Here is a 25,326-nt window from a genome sequence, read left to right as displayed (position 1 = left end):
TTTATCATAATTGGTGTTTTATTATCATTATTATTATTATTATTATTATTAGAAATGTCATGTCAAGTGATACTTTTATGTCTTCTTAGGATTTCATCAAGGGTCTTTCCATTTTGCTCCGGGGGACAGTTCAAGAAAAACTCAACTGGGCATTTAACTTGTATGACATAAACAAAGATGGCTACATCACTAAAGAAGTAAGAGATGCCTCACCATCACCAACACAACTCTGCGACCTTTTTTTCTCCCAGTACTATGTGGTCCATATGGAAACAGAATTTTAAAATTACGGAGACTGAGCAATGATGCGTATTGTACAGAACATGACCTGATGGGAGCGGTGGGGCTCCCCAAACACTTCCAGGCAGACCATCCCAAGAAAAAAGGCCCACAGACCAATCAAGAAGCTCCTATCGAATGGTTTATTGAACTAGTATAAAACACAGAAGGGAAAAGGGATGGGATAAGCTAGCCAAGGTAGGACAGGGTCCAAATGGGATTGAAAGACATTTCATGAATCTTGGGGGATGTTCGATGTTTATATGTCCTTTCTCATTGACTCACTTGCTTTCCCTGAAGTTGAAGTTGAGTTTTGAGCATGGGTCCCCTCAAACAAAAGGTACCTTGGGGGCCAATGGCCTGACCTTGCTTGGAGACATAGGGACAAGTGCACCCGGAAACAGGTATAGTGTGACAATTAACCCGGTCAAAGGCCACAGGCTTTGTGTTTTTTGAGCAGAAGACACATGGGGCAAGATTAGTCCTCACCGGTGGGTGGTGGCTGAGGTCAGACCTCATGAAGCGTATCTTGAATAGTCAGCGCCTCTTATATCTGATGCACAGTAATACAGTAAACGTGTAGTACGAAGATATCTCGGGAATATTAGGTACCTCTTGGCCCTTCCATCCCTTTCTATCTCAATGTTTAACACAAGCATGCTGGTCTTACACATAATACGTTTCATGAATTCTTCTCAAGACTCAAACATCTTAAAATGTTTTATCCTATGATTCATAAACTATGAACTACTTTATCATTACTAACAGAATACTCTCAAAAGTAAATGCATATTACACCTGTATTATCAACATCATTTAGGCTTTTATAGGGAAATTTCCATATGAAGGAAACAAATGTGAATCAATCTAAATGAGTAATTACAGATATTACTTTTACTAAGATTGAAAATGACAAGTCACACACTAGATTCCGATTAAAAAACTAATGAAATTTCAAGAGATTTCCCAGAGTCATACTATTTTGACTAACGTCATGTGCAATTTCTTCATTTAAAGAATTCATAGTAGGGAAAAACAATGAAAATCCTAATAAGCTTTGAAACTAATCAGTTTTAGTATAATGCTCATGATATGGAGTTCTTTCTCAATAAAAGGAAATTCATAATAAACACATAAGATATAGAATGACTTAATAAAACAAAGATAGTCTATAGGAGGAAGTCTAAGGAAATCCAAACATTAAGCCGGAACATTCCTTTCCTATCATCTTGGATATGTGGGAATTTACTTCATTTTGAAGCCAAGATCAGAATTAATTCTCACATGATGATCCTGCTGCCTTGAAGGCACAAAACTGCTGGCTTTTCTTCTGGGACAACCAAAAGGCACTTGCTGAATAAAAAAAAAAGAAAAAAACTGAAATTAAGTAGGAATGATCCGTCAGAGTGGTTTCTTCATAAAGTGCATGGAGCCTCACGTGAGTGCCTTTTACTTTTCAGGAAATGCTTGATATAATGAAAGCAATATACGATATGATGGGTAAATGCACATATCCTGTCCTCAAGGAAGATGCTCCCAGACAGCACGTGGAAACATTTTTCCAGGTAGGTAGAGGAATCAGAGCGGGAGTGAAAGAGAGTAAATTTCTTCCAGTGTCATGATAATTCAGAAGAATGCAAAAGAAGAAAAAAAAAAAAACAACTTTTACTGAGAGGGACAGAGCAATAGAATATTAACCGTCCCTTGAATTTAGTAATTTTGGTTTTGAATTTATTAGGATACTGATAACTACACTTATTGAACATTCACCATATCCTAGAGAGAACACTAGAGAATTGCCATGTTTCACTTGTTTTTAGGTTTGTTTTCAATAAATTCTCACAAGAATCCTTATGGTTATGAATCCTCTTTAGCCTCGATTTACAGGTGAGAAAACCAAGACCTGAAAGTGTCTGCAAAGTGCCTGAGCTAGCGTAGCTGGAGGGCCAGATTGTACCGAGGGCAGCGATCCTGGATGTCTGCCACGTTCTGCTGGAAAGGGAACAGCCCGACAGCAGTTGGCGTTAGGACTCTTATCCCGAAGAGGGGACTAGCTTGTGCTCTCAAGCAGTTCCTCCCTGTAAAACAGGCGGGTGGACTCTTCATCAGCTTCAGCTGCGAGGGTCCCAAGGGAGGTTGCCAAGGGCCAGGTCCGAGTGAAAGATTTTTGGTCTTTTCTTCCCCAACAGAAAATGGACAAAAATAAAGATGGAGTTGTGACCATAGATGAGTTCATTGAAAGTTGCCAAAAGGTAAGTGATGGCAGTAAAGACCCCATCCCTTCTGCTTTTTTACCATAGCCAGGCGAAGTAGAGTCAGCTAGCCACCGGGGACTGAGCGAGACGTGGAGCTGACCCAAGCTTACCACTTGCACACAGCTGAGAAGCCTAAAACTCTGAAAACAAGCATCGGTTTATAATTCAATTAATTAACATTCCTTCACAGGGTGCCTACCCTGAGGAGAGCTGCGCAGAAAGCCCTGAACGTACGAACGTGACCCATAGGCCGCATTTTTGTTTCCTAAATCCTTCAGACGGCATTCTTCACTGGGGGCAAAACATATGTGAGATTTGAACTGTTCTCTGCCCAGACTTAGCAGGTGACACATTATCTCCATAGATTCAGAATTACAGTACAGCCAAGTAGACATCACAGGCCGCGCTCGCATCCGATTTCTGATGGAAACACAATTGCTTTAACGTATGTGCACCAGCAGTGGCTTTTTGGATGAACCGGTAATGGTCTCCAGTTAATAAAAAAATAAAAAGCGGAGAAATTCGATGGAGAAATCCAAGTGGTTCCCTCATTATCTGGTGGGAAGACCAGTTTTAGCTCACCTAATATTATTTGACTTGGTGCATGGGTAGAGCCACATTTAAGAATAAATAGTTGTAAATAAATATAGAGACGATGAGGTCTGTTGATACTTGAGGTTTTCTCTTCATTTTCAAATTGACAGACTTTCCCCTTCTTGGCCCCCGTTTGTGTCTCAAGTTCTATTTCAAGGCCCCTGCTCTTGGAGAGATTAACTGGGTGACATCAACCTGCTGATGCTGTTGCTTGGCTTCTAGCCCTGGAAGTCAGCACAAGTTCAGCTCCCATTTACCATTACTGTACCCGGCTCACCAAGGGCCATTCACAGTCCCCAAGCGCCCCTATAGTACCCGGTCTGTCCCCTTGTTCCTTAGGAATATGCTAAACCGAACACAGCCGCTGGCCAAAGGTTGCTCCCAAACAATTCCTTCTCTGGCACTGAGAGACCGTTCATTTTTAAAGTCTTCTGAAAGCCATACAGATTTAGCACTAACAGACCCAAAACGAGAAGTGAGATGATGAAATGACTATGGACGCGTCTCCTAAGCCCCAACCTCTGATCCTGAATGACGTTGGCCCTTAGACCACACCCAAACCCTGTTTCCTTCTACATGGACAAGACTGTGCTCCGGCCTGTGATCCACCTGGAATGGCAAAATTTGCATTTGCCCACTTTTCTTTGGCCCTTACTTACCCTTCGCACCCGGGCCTCTGGTTTCCGTTCTGGCATTCTGACTCGGGAAATATTCTCTATTAACACCGAGTAAGATTCAGATGAAATATTTAAAGCCTGCAGACTGGACAAGAGGTAAAATGGGCTCTCCATAGTGATCCATGTAGAAAATGGATAGAATGATATTTGTATTTGCTGCAAGCTCGTAGTATCTGAGCTTTTGGCATAAGTGGTGGGGGTGGGGGTGGGGGTGGGGGTGGGGGCAGTACTTAGAGGCGAAATAGGGTCTGTCCCTGGCAGATACACTTAATTCTGCTGTGTCTCCCTCACAGGATGAAAACATAATGCGCTCCATGCAGCTCTTTGAAAATGTGATCTAACTCGTCAAATGCATCTTCAATCAGACAAATGTGAACTACTCTACCACACTTAAAGTTGGAGCTACCACTTTTAGCCTAGATTGCTCAGCTTTACACTGAGGCATATTATGCAAACAGGCTTTGTTTTAACATAAAGCAATCCCCGAAAGATTTGAGTTTTCCAGTTACAAATTCGCATCCTTTTCATAATGCCACTGAGTTCATGGGATGTTCTAAGTCGTTTCATACCCTGTGACTATTCAAAAGTAATAGAACCTGGCATATAGTTTTATTGATCCTTTAGCCATGGGATTATTGAGCTTTCACATTATCAGTGATTTTAAAATGTCAGTGTTTTTTGCTACTCAACTCTATGTCTTCAGCCCCAGGATTTTAAATGGTTTTCTAAAATACTGGCATCTGCATTTAATTTCCAGAAATTAATTTTCACGTTTGTATGCTGTGATTCCATTTATACACTAAGTAAACAAAACAAGATCACAATAATTGAGAAACACACACACAGTCCCCGTTTCTATGGATCTGCTGCCTTCTGTTAAAGGTATTCATTTACCTGGCATTTTTTTATAACATGAAACAAATTAGTTCATCACCGGATGTCAGCATATGCCTAATAAAGCTTATTTAATAAGCATTTCTTAATTTTTCATAACACATGTTATTGCCAAGGCCTACGTGACGAATATAATTTTGGATCTGTCCAATCCTACTGGTTGACTGTCTTCTATTTGTGTCATTAAGCGGGAAGTCCAAGAAGGTGTGGAACTAAGCAAGGATGCTAATAGGCATATGCAAAGGGTCACGATATCTGCCCTCTAGCACACGGTAATAGTGAATAGCAAGTAGTTCCTAACAGCACTGAAGGCCTGTGCCATCCCCTTTCTCTTGACTCCCCAGGGTACCTTTCTCTTACACCCCATTTAGGGACAAAGACACCTGGACTCCCCCAATGCCTACAGGGAACAAGGAACAAGCAGAATTGAGTCTGAAACCATCAGTGAGTCCGTTGTATCAACAACTACCACACCAAAACTTCACTGAAAATGAAAACAGATGCTAAGCAATTCATCTGGACTGTAGTGTCATTTTGCTTATCACAAAACTCCAGTAATTCAGATTCTTTTCAGTGATCTTATGCCCAAATTGTAAAGCTGCCCCAACATTATTACTAGGGATACACACAGCTTCCCTGTTTTGCAGAAACATCATGAAGGCCAAGAGGCTACAGTAGGAGAAAATCTGCAACTGTCTTTGCAACAATAAATCAGGTATCTATTCTGGTGTAGAGATAGGATGTTGAAAGCTGCCCTGCTATCACCAGTGTAGAAATTAAGAGTAGTACAATACATGTACACTGAAATTTGCCATTGCGTGTTTGCGTAAACTCAATGTGCACATTTTGTATTTCGAAAAGAAAAAATAAAAGCAAATAAAATGTTTATAACTCTACTGTCTATGTTATAGGTATTTATTCCAACAAAGTTCATATAAGTACTAGACTAAAAATGTTTACGTAACGGCACTGCCGGGTTGTACACGTCTTTGCCTTAGGGTGGTGCCAAGAACAACCAAAAGGAGTAAAAGCAAAGCCCGTGGGCAGGTGTATGCCTCAGCTGACACGATCCAAGGATGTGACAGGTGAGTAGAGACCTAAGAAAGGAATATCCCAGACAGCAGGGCCAAGAGGGACAAGCATTTCTGCAATTATAACTCTTCAGTAATTACTTGTCCTCTTTTAAATTCCAGCTGCGAGACTGTATCTGAAATGAGAGTCGCGTACTTGAGGGATGGGGTGAGAAGGCATTCCTCAATGGCGCTGAGACATAATATGAGTGCTCCCATATAAGGGAGTGACCCCCAACCTCCATCCCTCCATCCCTCCCAAAATATGTCTGCTTTGGATTTGGTGGGGCCACTCACAGTGGGAGTCCCTGTGGTCTCCCTTCTTGCCCTCAGGACGGAAAGTCTTATTCCTGTTTTCTCTTTCTCACTCTATTCCTTTCTCTTGTAGAATGATCCAGGCTCAGCTTCTAAAACCTCCTCACTGAGAACTATGCCTGTCAAGTAGGTTTTAAAAGCTTTTTTAGTTGAGTTCATTGTTAGACATAAGCAGACATAACAAAATCACTGGCTACATTTAAGAGTTTTAAGATTTTAATTGTGGAATATCTTCATGCAATGAGTATCTTCAGTATTTTCAGACTATGGGATACAAAAATAACATTTACTTAAATATAATTAACACCTAAAGTTTAGGCAGTTTTAATGAGTTGTAATAAATAACATACTTACAAGAGAATTTACACATTCAGAAAAATTTCTTAAACTAGAATACTCTGGTATGAAGTTTTTCCAAGTATTCCGTATCATAGAATACATATTTACAGACAATAATTAACAGTGAATTCACAAATGTTTGTCCACTATTTACATTTCTGTAGCCTTGATAAACATAAAACCCAAGAAATGACAAAATGTCTAAAAATAAGCACACGGCTACAAATTGTGAAAGGTATATGATAAATAAAAGGCGTTAGAAAATACATACAGTCACTTCTATTATAAACCCAATAATGGTTGTTCGCATCAATCTGTAAAAATATGAAAAACCAACCCTGCAAAATTGTACCATTAGAAGACATTTTTAATAGCTTTCCATCATCGACCACTCTTGTTTTGTTGTTGAGGAATAACTTTTACTATGATTCAGTGGAACTGTGTATACTCCTCTTAGTCTAGTAAATAATGAATGGTGGCTGTGATCAACAAAAGAATAAACTGAAGTTAAATCTGAAGACGTTCCAAAGGTACTCATGGTCGGCATTTAGCACCTGTCACGGGGGCTGACAACATTTTTGTGGGCTCCCTTCTTCAACAGCATATGGAGCAATATGTTGGAATTTTAGATTTGATGATGATAAGGCTGCCCTGTCAAAAGAAAAAAATTTAGCTTCATTGGTATGCTGTAGGGCTCCCCTGACAGGTACTACATCTAGAGGAGCATGCCTTAAGAAGTATCCAAAACTCAAAACAAACAAAATGGAACGAGAACACAAGATGGAATGACAAGTGAAACCTTTTTCTGAGTTCAGTAAAATACAGGTTGTCTCCTACTCTTTTAAAAATACGTTTAACTAGAGAAGTGGTTAGGAACCAGACCACCAGTATTTGAGTCTGTTTCTGCCAGGCACTTCCCTATTAAAACTGGGGCTACATTTTTCTAAGCATCAATTTCTAGATCTTTAAAGGGGGATAACAACACAATCTACCCCTGAGGGCTGCAGTGGGGATTCGATGAGTTTAATGACTAAAAATACTCAACTGAGGGGCACCTGGATGGCTCAGCTGGTTAAGCATCTGCTTTGGGTGCAGGTCATGTTCTCAGGGTCCTGGGATAGGGCCCCTGTGGGTGGGGCTCCCGGCCTAGCAGGGCATCTGCTTCTCCCTCTACCCACCCTGCGTCGCCCCACGGGTCATGCTCTCTGTCTCAAGTAAATAAATCTTTTAATAAAACAAACAAACAAAATAAAAAGCACTCAGCTGAGTTCCTGACTTCCCATGGGCTCAGTCAAGATTGGGGTGTGTTCGAGTGTGTACCCTTCCCAAGACAGACATGCCCATGACTTAGGATGAAAGTTAAATCAAGGTAAGAGTAAACTGATGCTTCAGGCAGGTAGTAAACCAATCAGTTGTAAAACAGTGACTCGGAGCCTGGAGCCGACTTTCCTGTCTCCCCAGAAGCGGAGTGTTTCCATCACTGTGGGACACTCAAGCCCCCAAGAAATGATAAGCTGCAATACTGAGGAGATTCTCCTAATGACACACCTCTACTATTTAAAGAAAGAGAAAGCTATACAGAGATTGAAGTGTTTAGTAGGGAAGGAGGGGCACCGCTAACCTCATGAGGGATTGCAAGTACCAAAAGCAAGCGTAATGGTCATTAGGCCGAAGAAAACCTCTCATCAAATATTATTATTAAAATATCATGTAAGACATTAGAAGAACAAGAAGAGAAAAAGTCTGAAAAAATAAACAATACTTAACTTCAAAATTTTAATTTATTAGCAGGATTCGGGACTAATGAGAGTGAGTGGCAGTAAGAGGGACTCCCTTGCCAGCTATTTCTGCGGCCCTGGGCTGGTCACCTACACCCCTTACTCTCCTCCAAATCTCAGCGCGCGGTCGCTAAAGTCTATTTACTTGAGAACGACGCCCGCCTGCGCAGCACATTCAGCCACGAGATCTAACACGCTGGGCCGGGCCCTTTCCGGGCCCTTTCCGCTCGCCCCTTCCACGGAATGCGTGAAAGCCGCCTGGGGAGAGTCGCAGATTGAACTGCGCATCAATATTTAGCCTCTGTTTACTTGCATTTCACTGGGGAGGAAATGGCAAACTATTTTGCATTCCAATTCTCAGAAGCGCATTTGCAAGCAAACAATTTCCTTTCTGCTGAGAGAAGCTGGCTAGGCTAGGGGGTGCTTCTGGGCTTCTGGACGTCTGGACGAGGTGTCTGCACGCTAATCCTAATCCTGCATAGGGAACAAAGGAGCGTGTTACCTAGTGATCTAGGGACTTCCTTCCTTCTCCTAGACTTTATCTGACCCATTCATCGGGGAAAGAAGATGATCAATTTCAGCGGTCACTGGAATTGGTCAATTAGGTAATTTGGACAAGACTTAAACTAACACATCTGCCATTTTAAAATTGTATATGATCACAAGAATTCTCTTTATAATTCCTTTTGAAAGCACCTCCAGTGAATGTTACGATAATCGCATGCAGCCCCATCATTCAGGTCTGATTAAATGTAATCTCCACAACAAGGTGGCATCACTGCTTTACAGAAACACTTCCAAGGCTAGATTATGTGAACCCTTCTTTAAACAATGAAAATTCAATTAACCTAGTTTATTTGACACCACACAGGTAATAATGGGATCCCCTCCCACTCTTGCACATTTTTGCAAGCCCCAATAACCTGATTCATCCTCGTGTATGTGCCTACACGCGTTCCAGAGCACGTGGCGCTTCCGACATGGTAGTGAAGCCATCTGGAAATCTCATTATTTCAATCCGTGACTATGACAAAATTATATATTTTTTTAGACAGAAAAGATGGCAAATGAAAGAAAAAAAAGAGTACTTTCTTCAATGAGCTCTCCCTGTTAATCCTTCCGTTTTTCTGAACTTTCTAATGGTCTAAAAAGCAAAACCACCCAAAAAAAAAGGGAACACCCGTAACGCTGCACAACACGGAGTACCACACAGGAAGCACAGAGAGGTATCCCGGGCCAGCGTCTACACAGTCCGGTCTGAACCCCAACGCTTCAACACTGTGTGACCTACACAAGACAGAAACTCTGAGCTCTCATAGCAAAATAACCTCAACTCCACATGATTACTTGTGGCCGAAATAATACATGTTACACAGTCCATTTTGTAGAGTGAAAGTAAAGAAAATGTGGCTTAAGGAATGATGTTTTACTTACGTTTCCACCATGCTGCTCCAGCTTCTGTAACGCACTGGTGATTGGCTCTTTGAATTTCTTATCCCTTAGTCTCTTGGAAAGCTTGTAAAGGAAGATTTGGGAGGATGAAATGATTTGAAAAGCAGTAATATTCACACAGGCATAAGTAAAACTTTACAGAAGAGGATGCTAACAAGAAATAAAACCACTGAGTCCTTGCTGTATCGACCTATCCACACATCATTTGTTTAGATTCCAAGGCTTCTTCTAGAAAGTATCTTGTGGAAATTTATGTATAATAGACAGCACTGTATTCGTTAAAAGAAAGAGTTCACGCTATTTCAAATGATACCGATCCTGTAAAACCTGCTAGAGAATGGTATCCAGGATAAGTTTCCTATGAAACTGCGTATTTCTCCAATTTGTATTTTCCGAGAGCATTTGGAGGACCGTGATGGAAGGCTAAGCCTCTGAAAACACAGGTGTTTCCTAAAGTGTGAAAAAGGGAAGAGACGAAAAGGAGAGTGTTCACAGGAATGACACAGTAACAACAGTGACCACAGTGACCGGCCATTCCGACTCCAAACCACAAGACCACCTGTCCCTGGCACAGCCTGAATGGGCTTCAGACCGACAGGGGAACTCTGCAAAGGGAGAGCACAAGGGGAGGGGGGATAAAATCACAGGAACCAAGAGGGAAAAACAGCAGTTCAGACCGTCAGGCACGACCTAGGATAGCGTCCCCCCCACCAAATGTCTGCATTACTCAACTCACCCTAAGACCTAAACATATGAGCCCACGGCAGGACTGGCTCACGGCTCCACTTTCTGGAAATACCAATGAAGCCCAGGCAAGAATCAGTCATCGATCAAATACTTCTAAGGGCCTGTCCTAGAGCTGGTTTCTGGTTCTTCCTCTTCGCACAGATGGAAGAAACCCAGGAGTGCTTCCCACCACTGAGCACCGAGGAGAAGGCCTTTCAGTCATGTCAGTGAAGATGGGGGAGGGTCAGAAGAGTCCCAGGAAGATAAAAATGTGAGAGAAGCAACTCTAAGTGAGAGGACAGACAGACTTTATCAAAGCCCTGGGGATGGACAAGAAAAGTGCCTCCTGGGGCACCTGGGGGCTTGGCCAGTAGGGCGTCGACTCTTGATCTCAGCTCAGGTCTTGACCTCAAGACCTCTCATGAGTTCAGGCCCCAACATGGGGCTCCACACTGGGCATGGAGCCGACTTGGGAAAAAAAGAAAAAAGACAAAATACCCCTTGAAAATCAAATCTTTGGCTTGCTTTCTGCAGACCACATTACCCGGGAGCAGTGGCTTAGGGGCAGATCCACGAAGCACCACCTCCAGAATCACGCGATCCACGCATACAAAAAGTACAGATTTTGGGGTCCCACCCAGACTGACTTAACCAGAATCTCAGGGCAAAGGCCCAGGTTCTGCATTTTTATCAGGATTCCCAGGTGATTTATTTCCTCTTTAAAGTTTAAGGACCACTGTCCCAGGGACAGTGGGAAGTCTGAGTGGAAGCTAAGCAAGACTTGACTTCATTTGTGTAGGAATAAATGAGTCCTTTATGGGCTCCGTAACTGGTTGTGAAATTCTTTTTCTAGAGGAGAGAACCCTTTCTTCAAAGAACATCTAAGGCAGAGGTCCATAAACCAAACATATGTAAACGAAAACGGAGCCTTTCCGGCTAATGGGGGTAAAGTGAGGTAAGGGGGTGCACCCCTCAGTGGGTCCTCAGGGGTGCCTGGTGGTGCGCGGCTAACAGACCAAGATTTAATCCCCAGTTTCCCTCCTCTAGGGAAAACCACCGGCAGGTGAAGGCCAGTGTGGTATCCAGACCTTCCCGAGGTGCTGACACTCCAGGAAGGGGAGAGGCCTCTTTCACTCAGTCCAGGGTTCTGGGGAGGAATGTGAGTGACCAAATAATGCTACCGACCCAGAAAAACTCAAACAAACAAACGTGCATAGTTCGGTTTAGCCTGGCCTTTTCTTTCTGCCACGGTGGGTGGGACTGAGAGGCTACTTAGGAAGCAAAGGTGCTGGCCCTTGCTCAGCATCGAGCCCAGCGTGATTCCTTTTCTCTATCACAACCCCTTCACCTCATTCCCACGTTCTCAGCGGATGTCCTTGCTACTTATTTCTCCAAAAAACAAAAGCCAATCTCCACCAGGGCAGAGGGCCTATCTGGTTTTTGTTCGGCATTACAGTCCCTGTGCCTACAGCATAAACTTGGCCCACAGCGAGAGGGCAGAGAGCAACAGATGTGTTAAAATGTTGCCTGTCTAACTGGAGCAATCAATCCAGAATGAGTCATTTTACATATTAGGCTGAGATTCCTGCGGTTAATCAGGTACAACCTGCTGACCTAAAGGTCATAAGCAAATACCTGCTGGGGTTCTCGTCCTTCTCTCCTGAGGCCTCCACATATTAAGGTTTGAGTCTATTCTGACTGTGTCTTCTCCCATCAAACACCTGGTGCTGGTGGGAATTCATCTCCCACCTTTCCTAACCTAACCTGAGCACAGTAATCCTCAGACATTCACTACCATCCCCGCTTTCTATAGGCTTAGCCATAGGTTCCTGGCATGTACCGTCTCTCTGCGGAGCTAGAAGTGAAAAATACAGCTCTAGAATCTCTCAGAGGGATGTGTCCAGAAAAAAAAGTAGAACTAGGATCAAAATACATGCCTCAGCTCTGAACTACAGAAGGACACACACAGAAATGCCAGCCATGGGCTATTCCAGCAAGGACTTTAATTCTTTATCAGTGTGTGCAGTAAAGGATTCACTTTGCCTAAAAGGACTGGCCCTTGTCCCTGGCTCCTGGATGGAAGCCCCTAAGCCCTCGCTATGACCTGCCAAGTAAGAGTATCTTTGTTTCCTCGGTGGCGGGGGGGGGGGGGTGCCCTTGGGCCACAGGATGTCAGCTCAACCTCTGGAGAGGCTGGAGACAAAGGTCAACCACGCAAGCAGGCAGTCATGCTTGCATGGGAGACCCCCCAACGCGACCCTGGACACCATGCTGAGGTGAGTTTCTCAGGTGTGTTGAGACCTGAGACTCCATGTGTGTTGCCACATGTCACTGTGGGAAAAAGCAAGCAGTGTCCACAGAGCTCCACTGGGAGGGAGGACAACTAGATGCTCCACACCTGGTCCCTCCTGGGCTCTGCTCTCTGCACATCCTTCCCTCGCTGATTTTAACCGGTATACTCGCACTGCGATAAACTGAAACACTAGATAACGGTTTTTCTGAGTTTAACGAGCCTTTCTAGCAACCCAAGGGTGGTCTTGAGGTCCTCCTGAACTGTCCAGGATCTCAGTGTGTATTTGTCCTAAGGATTAAACTACTCATAACAGGGAAAAGTCTCATCCTGAATACTATTTACAGACTCACTAAAAAACTTAAAAGGAAAAAAAAAAAAGATGAAAAACACAGCTGTGGCTGTATAAGCCGTCCTTATCATTCACGGCCAATCAACATTGGCATAAAACCATCGTACTGGTTATTAATTTTCATCCATTCAACTTCTGCTTGCTTTTTATCGCAACCCTCCTGCTCATGTAGGAAAATTAAAGAAAACACTGCACTGCACCTTTGTAAAATATTTTATGGACTACTTGGTCGGACCTGTAGTTTTTTAAAGAATGGGGGGATTTTTTTTTTTTTTTTAAGATTCCTGAATCAGTTAGTGATTAATTTGAAGCCACCAAATCATGATGAGATACAGAGGGGACAGCCACTCTCATCTTTCAGCACTTACACTTGTAAGCAGATGTTTCAGATGGTCATTTAGAGAAGGACCAACAACGACGCTAAGCTGCACGAGAGCATTCAGTCCTCTTGCAAACACTTCATCATCCAGGTGGACCTGGAGGGTCAGGTGGCCGGGGGTGTAGGGACAGGAAAAGAAAGAGGAGAAAAGGAGAGATAAGAAGGTCAACCAGAAAAAAAAGTAAGAATGTACATTCAAAGTCACAAGATAAGCAACTAAACCCAGAATCCACCTCTAACACCGGACCATCGAGAATCAAAAAAACAGATCTCCGGCTTGACCGAAACACTAATTAAACTATATCACAGCATGCGGCAAGACTCATGTGAGGTTTTATTACTTTCTCTAATTACTCAAAATGTCCCCTTTCACCTTTCGTATATCCTCCAAAGGAGTCTTCAAATAAGTAATCATCTGTCCCTGAATAACCATGGCCTAATTTTGCACGCACATCAAAATCACGGGTAATGGACCAATTTGCAAATAATTTGGAAGAAAAAAAGACATAAAATACTCTAAATGTACCACAGAAAGTCCAAAGGAATAGAGGATACCAGAGCTGCCTTTAGCACAGGAATCAGTCTCGGAAGCAAAGGTACAGCTTTCTCAGAAGCTCCTTGCACCAACAGTAATTCTCTGAAACCCTCCTTCGACACAAAGGTGTATGGGTGTCTAGTCTCTCTCAAACCCTGCCAGAGACAAAACCAACAAATAAACAAACAAGACTGACTGACTTACTACACACCTGGTTACGCTAAGAACAAAACTGAATCTTCACTAGTCTAAATGAAAATCAAGTTTTATTATGGTTTTCCTAACCATAATTTGTAATTTCAGTAATTACCATGTTAATTAAACCCAGAAAATGTGGAACAAAGGACATATATGAGACAGGAAGAATTTCTACCCACAGCAAGGAAAAAAAATATTTTAAAAATTAAAAGAACAGGAAAAAGGAAAAGAAAAGCAGGAAAAATAAAGGAAATAAAGAAGAAAGAGAAAGGAAGGAGGGAGGGAAGGAGACCAAAGGTAAATAAAAAGAAATAAAAAGAAACCCTCACAAGGATACTAAAAAAATTTTGTGTGTACCCCTGAATATTGCTTGAAATCCATGAATCAATCTAAAATGCTGTTTTATAATCACCACTTTATGAATGCATAATTATTGGACCTCCTACCTTTATGGTGATTTTACAACTTGTTTAACTAGTTTCTAAAATACTATATTTCCTTCATATTACATATTTTATATAAAGGTTTTTTTTTATATTAAGGTATTTTAATAATATCTTTTCCCATGTTCGAAAACCACTGTAAGAATTTAAACGTCACTTTAAACTTTGGAACATGAGAGAAAAACATGAAAAAACGTGTATTGTTGCAGTCTTTCACCCTACGTGCATCAGAAACTACTAGATAGTACTCTTTTATGATTTAACTCACCACTTTGAGTCAAGATAAAAGGTCCATCTGGCTTTTTTTAAAAAAACATGAAACAAAAAAAGCAATAGCAATACTCCTGCAGTTGGGACTCATTACTGTCTGTGATTAAGTAATAAATGGCTGCAAAATCATGCCTAAAAATACTAATTTTCAACCAATTTACCCTTTAGATCAAACTACCTGCTTCCAAATAGTGATCAAACCCTTCCTTTCCTGGATGCTTTTGAAAACCATGCTGCCAACCACAGAGGCACCACTTTGGCCCACAGCTTCTATCATCTGAAGAGTGCGCCTATCCCGCTCATTTTAGAGATGAGGAATCAAGTCAAGTTGTGAAGGGATTTCCATCGTGGAGGCTCTGTGCGTACCTACCCATTATTAAAAGAGTAGAGGAGAAGGCTAACAATCTACCTGACACAGAAATAAAGGCACTGGTGGTTGGAAAATAATTATTTAAAGAACTGACTTTATGGGATCTGGACTAGATAAACATAGACTCCCTTAAGGACGCCCCAAATTAAAGGACCCCCCTCACCTTTTGGTTAGCTGGAGCCTGTTTCCAAAGCTGTCACTATAGCACTGAGTCATCTAAAAAATGATTTGCTAACATACACATAAGTTTAAAATAACTGATGAAACACTGATACATTTTAAGTTTTTAATACCAAGTTTAAAAGATTTTGATCAAAACTGAATTTCAAAACAGGCTGCCCATCACTGGCCTCATACCAAACTACTCTTGCAATAAATTAAGAAGAACAAGACCAACAAAATGATCCATAACTCTTAAAAAAGACAAGTTTCTTTACCTTAAATATACAACAAGTGGTTAATTCGTCTCTGAACTTGTGACTCTAACAAAAGGAATAAATTGCCTAGAAGAGACCATTGATTCACCTCAAGCTAATACTCTGCCAACTTTTTCCTGATATAAATGTCAAATAACATAAAGGAATTTATCAGAAGTTTTCCTAAAACCCTCTATAAAAATGATCTCCACGATATTCTACTTAAAATGTACAGATGGGAAAAGCGCAGAGAATTCTCCAAAAGGGCGTTCAGGTAGTTCAGATCAGTTCCCCGAGAAACACATCACCGTCACGTAGACATGGCTGGTTGTGTGGAGAGGGATCAACCACTCTCCGCCATCTGATGTACTTTAAGTTAAACCGCTGACGCTCTGCTGATAGGATTAGTTCTGTACGATTCTGAGTACTTCTGTCTTTGGAATTAGGTACGAATATTTCATCCGCTTATGTACAAATCCCCGTACACACTAACTTGTGTGTAAACCTAATTAATCAGTTTCTAATGAACATATACTGACCATAATTAGTTTCTAAGGGAATGTGGTATTTTAAGGACTATTGCTTGGCTCTTATTTCAAAAGTAAAGAGTAAGATTTACTGACGCATTACAAAATAACATTTAATACAACTTAAAAAAAGTTTTTTTTCCATAAACAATTTTAAAAATTTAAAAAAGCTTTTTTTTTTTCCCCATAAACATGCAGGAGAAATGGGATATACACCTACCTCAGCTAGAGTAATAAGAAGAGGATCAAACGGAAGGTTTTCGGGAGGACATTCCCACTGCAATCTGTGTTTCACTGAACCGTGGACCAACCTAAAATAATGAACATCAGTGAACATTAACACGGACAATGTCATTAGATGCTAAGCAGTAATGATCTAACATATCCATACTCTTTCTAGACCATAACCATGTTAGAACTATTCTGTAACATGTAGGAACACCACAGCTGGAAATGATGCTACGAAGGCATCTTATGCAGCAACATCTATAATCCCACAAACTCCTACTCTTTCAGCAAAATTGTGTGATGGTAAAACTAAACTCCACATTTGTGAAGCCTACAGTTCCGGGGCTCAGGCATGCTGCTGAGTCTTAATACAAACGCTACACTTGACATGTTTCAGTCATAATTATAACAAAACAGATAACCTACAGATGTGCAAACCAAGGAAGGTGATAACGAGAAACAGTAACTTGTTGTGCATGGAACATTATTTCAGATATAGAACACTCAACCCTAATGATCTGCAGACAAGCCAGATTTTAGCCCTGCTCAACAGAAGAAAGCTGAGGGCAGGAGGTTAAGTAGCCCATGCAAGCTTACAAAGTGGGAGCTCCTTCAGTTAGGGTCGCTGCTGCTGCTTTCTGCTTTGTTTTGTTGGGCTGGGGGGTGGGGTGCAGAGGAACTGGGATGGGGGGTGGCTCAGTCAGTCAAGTGTCTGCCTTCGGCCCAAGTCGTCATCCCAGGGTCCTGAGTGGGATCCAGCCCCTTGTCAGGCTCCCTGCTCAGCCCGGGAGTCTGCTTCGCCCTCTCCTTCCACCTCTGCCACTTGTGCTTTCAAGTAAATAAATAAAATATTTTTTTTAAAAAAACCCAACATTCAAAAAACTGTACATGGTTATAAAGTACAGAATTTGATAAAAGTTTGGATATGTGAATCCATCCATGAACCATCATCATAATCAAGAGAGTGGACTTATCCATCGCCCTCAAAGGTTTCTTCACCATTTTATAACATTCTCAACTTCTTGACACTTTCTTTAGCATTATTTTCTTCACAGCAAGAGGCCTCAGTGACATTTTTACTATTTTAGCAACCATGATTGCTTGGAGTGGGAAGGGGAGTATGAGAACCTTGAAATAGTTTCAACTCAGAATACAAATAAAAAATAGACACAATAAAATGAAGAATCATTGAGTTTATTCCTCCAAATCTGCAGGTACCATTAAAAACTACATTTCTTGAATTTTATTTTATTTTTTAAAGATTTCATTTATTCACTTGAGAGAGACAGAGAGTAGAAGGAAGGGCAGAGGCCGCAGCAGAGAGGGAAGCAGACTCCCCGCTGAGCAGGGAGCCCAACATGGGGCTCCATCCCAGGACCCTGGGATCCTGACCTGAGCCAAAAGCAGATGCTTAACCACCTAAGCCACCCAGGTGCCCCCATTTCTTGAATTTTAGAACAACAGAAAGAATATTGTGATTATTCTTTCGACAGTGAAAACGACATTTTCTATCATCTAGAACAGACTAAAACTGGATATATTAGAAGAAATAAATGTTTCTTGGTAGTGAAATCTTGAAATGGTATCACTCCATTAGAAACTATATTGTTTTCTTTAAAACAGTTCTGATGTCTACCTGGAAAGATGCCAAGAATTCTATCAAAAGGGAGCAAAAAAAGTCATATATACTTATTAAGAAATATCATTTCAATAAATATAATTTTTGAGGGATCCCTAGGTGGCTCAGCAGTTTGGTGCCTGCATTCAGCCCAGGGCGTGATCCTGGAGTCCCAGGATGGAGTCCCACGTCGGGCTCCCTGCATGGAGCCTGCTTCTCCCTCTGCTTGTGTCTTTACCTCTCTCTCTCTCTCTCTCTCTCTCTCTCTCTCTCTCATGAATAAATAAAATATTTTTTAAAAATAAATATAATTTTTTGAAATATCATTTTGAAAAATGAAAGTTTCTGAGCATCCAGGGTGGCCCAGTGGTTTGGTGCCACCTTCAGCCCAGGGTGTGATCCTGGAAACCCGGATCGAGTCCCACATCAGGCTCCCTGCATGGAGCCTGCTTCTCCTTCTGCCTGTGTCTCTGCCTCTCTCTCTCTCTCTCTCTCTGCCGTCATGAATAAATAAATGAAGCTTAAAATTTTTTTTAAAAAAATGAAAGTTTCATTAAATCATCAACATGCAGTTTACAAACAAAATAGGACTATTGGGATCACTGGGTGGCTCAGCGGTTTAGCGCCTGCCTTTGGCCCAGGGAACGATCCTGGAGTCCCGGGATCGAGTCCCATGTCGGGCTTCCGGCATGGAGCCTGCTTCTCCCTCCTCCTGTGTCTCTGCCTCTCTCTCTATGTCTATTAGATTTAAATAAATAAATCTTAAAAAAAAAAAATAGAACTATTTATTTGCAATTTGCCCAAGGCCATGAAGACTTATAATGTTTTAGAAATTGGTTCATTCAATTTCTTAAGTTATAGATCTATTGGTAATTCTATTTTGGAATTAAAATGATCTTCTTCAACAATGTCCCACAATCTATCAAGTCACCTTAATTTCTTTTTTTTCTTTAATATATTTTTTATTTCTTTTTAATATTTTTTATTGGAGTTCGGTTTGCCAACATACAGCATAACACCCAGTGCTCATTCTGTCAAATGCCCCCCTCAGTGCCCACCCCCCTTTCCACCACCCCTTGTTCGTTTCCCAGGGTTAGGAAGTCACCTTAATTCCAACTTCTCTAGTAAATAAAATTTTTAATACACTTACACTAAATACTGTTATTGATTTACTCAATTATTTTGAATAATATGGTCAGTAATAACCTGTATTGATTTTTACCTGCAAGGAATACCTCCTTTAGAGTAAATGGCTGCAAACGCAGAAGGAGCTCGTGACTGTTCACCAAACTGGAAATAAAAAATGACACAAATACGATAAATCCACTATCACCTCCACTTGGGAATGACACCTAATCAAATTTAATCCTGCTGAGGTCAGAGGCAAACGGACATCCTGACTTTGATCCCGTGACGCTGGTATCAAGTGCACCACTCTACTCAGCGACAAAACAGAAGAAATTATCAGTCCTCTCAGTACTGCAACCACAACCACACGTGGTGGATTTCTTTTTTACTCCTAACTCGTTTCGGGAGGCTTGAGGGCAGCTGGAATCACACACATAGTAAATATAATATAGATAAATATTATTAAGTATGAACATCACAAATAAATATAATAAAGGTAATACATCTTTCTACCCTCCACCAGTGTGACCTGTCAAGGTGAGGGGTACAAGGAGAGGAGCAGTTCAGTGCAGGGAAAGCAGATTTGTTTGCAGCCTCCGGCACATCTCCCACTGGTCCTCCAGTCAAATATGGAAGTCAGGACGGCCAGAGGACCTGTAACTTCTCCAGTCTGCTTTTATGCTTCTATACAAGAAAAAGGCTTTAGATGGGCAGGGCTGATAAAACTGAAGAAGAAAGAGCAAGACTCTAGCAAACACATGCCTGGATGTGTCTGCTCACATATATGACTTCACAACTTTCAGTTTGTCTATGTATTATCTTAAGAATAAGTTAACTCTGTATTCCCAAAGTCCATGTAAGAGATGATCGATCGATCACAATAGTCAAACAATCCTAGCATGCATAATTTCAAAACAGTTGATCAAAGACAGAGAATTTAGGCACAAATAATAAGTATTTTATCACATGGTACTTTGAACATAATCAATTGAAATATAGGTATCTAAATTAGAAAATGCAAACTTACTAACCTATTTTAAAGATATAACCAGCTAAAAACTATTTTAAAATCAGATGCAGGGGACGCATGGGTGGCTCAGCGGTTGAGCATCTGCCCTCGGCTCAGGGCGTGATCCTGGAGACCCGGGATCGAGACCCGCACTGGGCTCCCTGCATGGAGCCTGCTTCTCCCTCTACTTGTGTCTCTGCTTCTCTCTCTGTGTCTCTCATGGATAAACTAAATAAAATCTTTTAAAAATAAATAAATACATAAAATCACATGCAGCAATTAAAGAATATATTTAAGGGTATAAGTATATAATTAGCCTTTTTTCCTCTGGAAAAACACATATGCTTGAGGTTAAAACTCATAGATGAAGTTTCATTAGTGTACAGTGTTACAGTAAGAGATTCATTTACAAACTTCAATCCGTATTCTGCATAATTCACAGAAATAGTAATGTTTCATTCATTCATCTAAGTCTAATTCCTACTTAGAAAAGTGTGTTTTAGGGCAGCCCGGGTGGCTCAGCGGTTTAGCGCCTGCCTTCGGCCCAGGGCGTGATCCTGGAGACCTGGGATCGAGTCCCATGTCGGGCTCCCTGCATGGAGCCTGCTCCTCCCTCTGCCTGTGTCTCTGCCATTCTCTCTCTCTGTCTCTCGAAAATAAATCAAATCTTTATTAAAAAAAAAAAAAGAAGAAGAAGAAGAAAAGTGTGTTTTAAAAACTGTTTTCAAGTAAACATTATCACATAAGGATACCTGAAAAAATGTTTTTGCAGTGGGAGAAAAATTAAGACAACTTAGAGCTACATACACTTCTTTTAGTTCTAGCACCTATTAGCAAATGATAATCTCTAAATTTCCAAAACACACCAAGACAAACTTCTTCTTTTAAAGATTACACTCATTTATTTGACAGAGTGAGAAACCGAGAGAGCACAAGCAGGGGGAGCAACAGGCAGGGGGAAAGGGAGAAGCAGGCCGCCCACGGAGCAGGGAGCCTGATGTGGGGCTTCATCCCAGGACCCTGGGATCATGACCTGAGCCGAGGGCAGACACTCAATCGACCGAGTCACCCAGGCACCCCAAGGCAAAATTTCTGATTTTTCTGATTGAAATTCTAAGCAATTCCTTTCTTTTTAACTCATTTTAGAAATAATAAGTTTCATCTTCCAGGTCCTATATTATAAAAAGTTTTCTTTTTTCTACCAATGGGTTCATTTTATGGATTTTGACCAAATCTTACCAAAATTCCTTTACCATGAAAAAACTATTGTCCCTTCAATTTTTAACAATGTCACCACAGACCATGTTTCAACTCTAAAATAATCTGCATTATTAAATATACCTCACTATATTGAGTTAAAAAAAATTTTTTTAGACTTTTGATTCAAATGAAATACTCAAAATGTACACACATTCAAGTGCATAAATTGTAGGTGTGTAGACCAGCGGATTCTCCAAGACAAACAGTGGTGTAACAGCACTCGGCTGTGGAAAGCCTGAATGTTCCCAGCACCTAGGCATCTCCTCAGTGCTGCTTACCAAGCCCTAACTCCCTTTTTCTCCAGTGGGGACCTCCAGCCTGACTTCTAGCTGACCTACTTTGGATTGGTAGCTTTAATAGATCCTAGGCATGGTTTTATCCAATACACTCGATTCTCAGGTCAAATCATTATTTCCCAAAACTTTCCTTCATTCTTAAGAAAATTTAACATTAGGGCCACTTAGGGCACTATTTAAAAAAGTTCTTCTTCAAAGACAGGAAGAAAATTCAAGCGTCACCCATGAGTTCTCGTTACCAAACATGGGGAAAAGAAGCTAGAACAAGGAGATAGCAGGCTACTCTTCAGGAGTCCAACTTGACACTGCGCAGAAAGAAGGAGAGGAACACATATGTTTACGCTCTTTTTCATTTGTAAAGTCGGACGACCTCCTTCTGCCCTTGGCCAGTTCACTGTATCCTTGCTGTATTCCACGGGCCATCAAAGCCAGTGTCTCAGCCACGCTCTAATCCCCTGTAAAGGCTGAAACCGTGGTCATCTTACTCCGTGCAAGGCTGGGCAGACACCACCTGGCATTGTAGCACAGGTGTACTCACTTTTTGGATAATTCACTGATCTACACACTTACAATTATTCACTTTAATGAGCATAAATCTCATATTCATTAAATTTGAATAAACTGCTGTCCGAAGGCAAAAGGAGGCCAGGACTATAGTTGGGATTTCTGAGGGAGCTAAATTATAGGTCACAGCAAAATGGTCAGAGACGTTTATGCAACTATGGAAGCATGTAATCCATCCTCTGTCAACTGAACACAAGCTTACGCGTAGATATTAGGAAGTAATCGAACTATAGTAAGTAAAAAATAAAGCTGGTGTGCAATTTATTTTATACTCTAGTATACTCATCCATGAATGTGATAGGATATGGCGTAACTGGTTCTTCTCTACACCTTCTCATTTCCACACTATCATTATTTCCATTCTTCATCATGATTACCATATGCCCTACCAGCTTTAACGTAACCTTCCCCATCACCAAAAAAAAAAAAAAAAAAAATCACAAACTTGAGACAGTGCTCAGAATGGTTCAACAGGGTGCTAAATGTCTGTTACTCTGAAAAATCTGAGTCAGGAACGTCTTTTGTACCTACCGGGTTAATTGTCTTAGGGTTAAGTTTATCACTTGGTCGAGGATGAAGCTTTCTTGCAGTCTCTGGAGAACTGGTTGATGATGAGGAGCTGCTTTGTTGAACTGTAGTCCTATGTACACTTGATGATGTCCTTTGATCACCGTTAGCTGGAAAACACAGAAGATGAACAAAAAAGAGGTGAAAGAGACAAAGCTCACTCTTACCCATCTATGTAACAATGTGTCATTAACAAAATTCACCTCTTCATCTAAAAAGCAGTGTTCTGTACCTGCCTTTCTGTTTCTCAACTGTACGCCTCCAGGGCACTCTGATTTCTGCATTGCTTCCCTTTTACGCCTGCGGTCCAATGAAACCTGATTTCAGAATTTGGGGAATGAGGGATTCATCAACAACGTAGGACCAAAACAGAACAGAGGAGAAAATATAACAAAATACACACCAAAAAGTATGGCATGGAACAAAATACTGGAAAGACCAATGAGAAAATATGAAATTATATGAACTTCAGTAAGATCAATAACAGCAAATGGAAAACAATCTGTAAGAAAATAAGATGTATGAAAATATACTTTTTTTCCCCCATTCACACTGTCAAAATATGCTTTTAGAAACTGAGTTGCAAACCTCTAGCTATATTCAGAAAACATGGACTAGATTTCTGGAAGGAGAAAGTGGCAGGCACGTCCCCTAGCATCTCTATCTTCTCTGGCCTCTCTGTTTCCGCAGTTCCAAATGCTAACATCTGCGTGTCACACCCGAGTCTTCAAGTGACATAACAAACTCTCCTACTCAGTGCATACAAGCTCCTTACACTGAACATAACCAAAACTGAGGTTATCACAGTGACGTCACGGACCCCTTCAGGGTTAATTCAAGGTACCACCAACTTTCTGGTCTTCTTTCCCTTCTCCTCCTACACTCAACCCTACCGATGGCATCAACGTGGTAGAAGGAGCTGGTGTCTCCGATCTGGGTCTGTATCCTCACCTCTACCGATTACCAGGTTCCAGAATTTAGGCAGATTATTTAAACTCCCTAAGTCTTGATTTCCAGCCCTATTAAAAGGGGAGAAAAACACAAGCCTATAAAGGCAGTTACTGAGGAGTAGATAAGGGGCTTTATCAAATCGCTCAACCACCACTGATGGTTCCCGTCTCCCTCTTCCACGCTGCCCTCTTCTCCTCTAATGGGAGGACTCCAGTTCAAGTCATGACTTTCTGTCAAACACACTACTTCTAAACCTTTTCTAGAAAGATTTTATCTATTTGGGAGAGATAAAGAGAGAGAGCGAGCAGGCACATGAGTAGAGGGAAGGGGCAGAGGGAGAAGCAGACTCCCCGCTGAGCCGGGAGCCTAAGCCACCCCAGGTGCGGCTGGACCCCAGGACCCTGAGATCATGACCTGAGGCCAAGGCAGGCGCTTAACCCACTGCGCCCCCCAGGACCACCTCCTTCTGAACTTTGGTCTCTGCCTAGGAACCCTCCATCACGTGCACCCAGATGCATACACCCAACTGCCTGCTGCTATTTCTAGGTCTAGCTCCCACCCCAAGCCCCACACTGCCTTTCGCCTTTCGTGGCCTGTTTCTCAAAAGCACCCTTCCGGGGCACTGGATTCCTGCACTGCCCCCTTGTTTCTACGTGATCGCTGCATCCCTCACCTGCACGCACTCCGCGCACCCTTCCCCTAGAGCATTTCCCACCGTAAGCCCTCGATGTTGTCCCTAAATATGTAAACCACCCCCCAACCACACCGCAAGGTCTTCCTTTAAGGCAACACGGGTGAGGTCTTCTCCCACTTCCAAATGACAGTTTTTCAAATATTTGAGGGCAGACTCTCAATTCCTTAGTTTTCCCTCCTTCAGAATAAAACACTGATGCTTTTTCAAGCAATTCCTCATGAGATCATTTTAATCTACTTGGCAAATCAGAAATCTTCACAAGGGCAAAACTCCCCATAATTCAGCCCCAAAGAATCACAAACATGATGTGACCATCTCAAAGTGCCCCGTAGGGATAACTTAAATGTAACACTGTTTCATACACAGAACGATTTCAAATTTCAATTTTCTTGATTTAATATATTCACTTAATTTTTCATCCTACAACCAGCAGAGGACTTACCTCCTACTATCACACTTCACATTCATTCCCGAGGCATTTTCCAGAATCATGGTAATTAAAGTCTCATTGAATGTGTCACGTAAACAGTCTCAGATAAGGTAAGGCAGGCTTTGAATGTATGGGTCTGCACCGCACGGCGGTGGATATTCAGCAAGTATTTAAGCAAGTATTTACTGTCCTGACAGGTTCCTCTTGGAGAAGGCCCTGCCGGGAATCCTGTGGTGTGATCTAAGCTTCTGTTTAAATAAACCTGTGTCTCCGCCTCTTCAACTCTGTGATTGGGGGTAATCACAGTAACTACTCTTGATGTTGATGAAGATTAATAAATTGATGTTTCTCTTGACCGTAAATTTTATTTTTATGTATTTAAACTTTTTAAGTCTTATTTATTTATGCATGAGAGAGATGGG

The 25,326-nt window shown here is 41.6% G+C and overlaps 2 protein-coding genes across 14 annotated transcripts in view; one reads left to right on the top strand and one right to left on the bottom strand.

Annotated features, from left to right (window-relative positions):
- Nucleotides 1–5,554, top strand: part of KCNIP4 (potassium voltage-gated channel interacting protein 4) — a 226,400-nt gene extending 220,846 nt beyond the window's left edge. Inside the window, exons 5-8 of the mRNA XM_055326523.1 lie at nt 90–197; nt 1,740–1,844; nt 2,469–2,531; nt 4,099–5,554. Coding sequence (XP_055182498.1) covers nt 90–197; nt 1,740–1,844; nt 2,469–2,531; nt 4,099–4,146 — 324 coding nt within the window. The 3' untranslated portion in view covers nt 4,147–5,554. The remainder of the gene's footprint in view (nt 1–89; nt 198–1,739; nt 1,845–2,468; nt 2,532–4,098) is intronic.
- Nucleotides 5,555–6,282: 728 nt separating this feature from the next.
- Nucleotides 6,283–25,326, bottom strand: part of PACRGL (parkin coregulated like) — a 21,588-nt gene continuing 2,544 nt past the window's right edge. For 4 of the 13 annotated variants that reach the window (XM_055326690.1, XM_055326691.1, XM_055326681.1 and 1 more), the window contains exons 2-10: nt 23,062–23,129; nt 22,794–22,939; nt 19,228–19,295; nt 16,380–16,470; nt 13,956–14,090; nt 13,390–13,497; nt 9,636–9,716; nt 9,125–9,225; nt 6,283–7,074 (exon numbers count right to left, since the gene is read on the bottom strand). In XM_055326690.1, the coding sequence (XP_055182665.1) occupies nt 9,148–9,225; nt 9,636–9,716; nt 13,390–13,497; nt 13,956–14,090; nt 16,380–16,470; nt 19,228–19,295; nt 22,794–22,939; nt 23,062–23,113 (759 nt within the window). In that variant the 5' untranslated portion in view covers nt 23,114–23,129 and the 3' untranslated portion in view covers nt 6,283–7,074; nt 9,125–9,147. Of the gene's footprint in view, nt 7,075–9,124; nt 9,489–9,635; nt 9,717–13,389; nt 13,498–13,955; nt 14,091–16,379; nt 16,471–19,227; nt 19,296–22,793; nt 22,940–23,061 lie in introns of all 13 variants that reach the window. The other 9 variants (XM_055326685.1, XM_055326687.1, XM_055326686.1 and 6 more) reach the window with 7 other exon arrangements.

This window comes from Nyctereutes procyonoides, unplaced genomic scaffold, assembly GCF_905146905.1.
Source record: "Nyctereutes procyonoides isolate TBG_1078 unplaced genomic scaffold, NYPRO_anot_genome, whole genome shotgun sequence".
NCBI lineage: Eukaryota > Metazoa > Chordata > Mammalia > Carnivora > Canidae > Nyctereutes > Nyctereutes procyonoides.
Note: the sequence above shows the minus strand (reverse complement) of the source record. Positions and strands in the feature narration are given on the sequence as shown.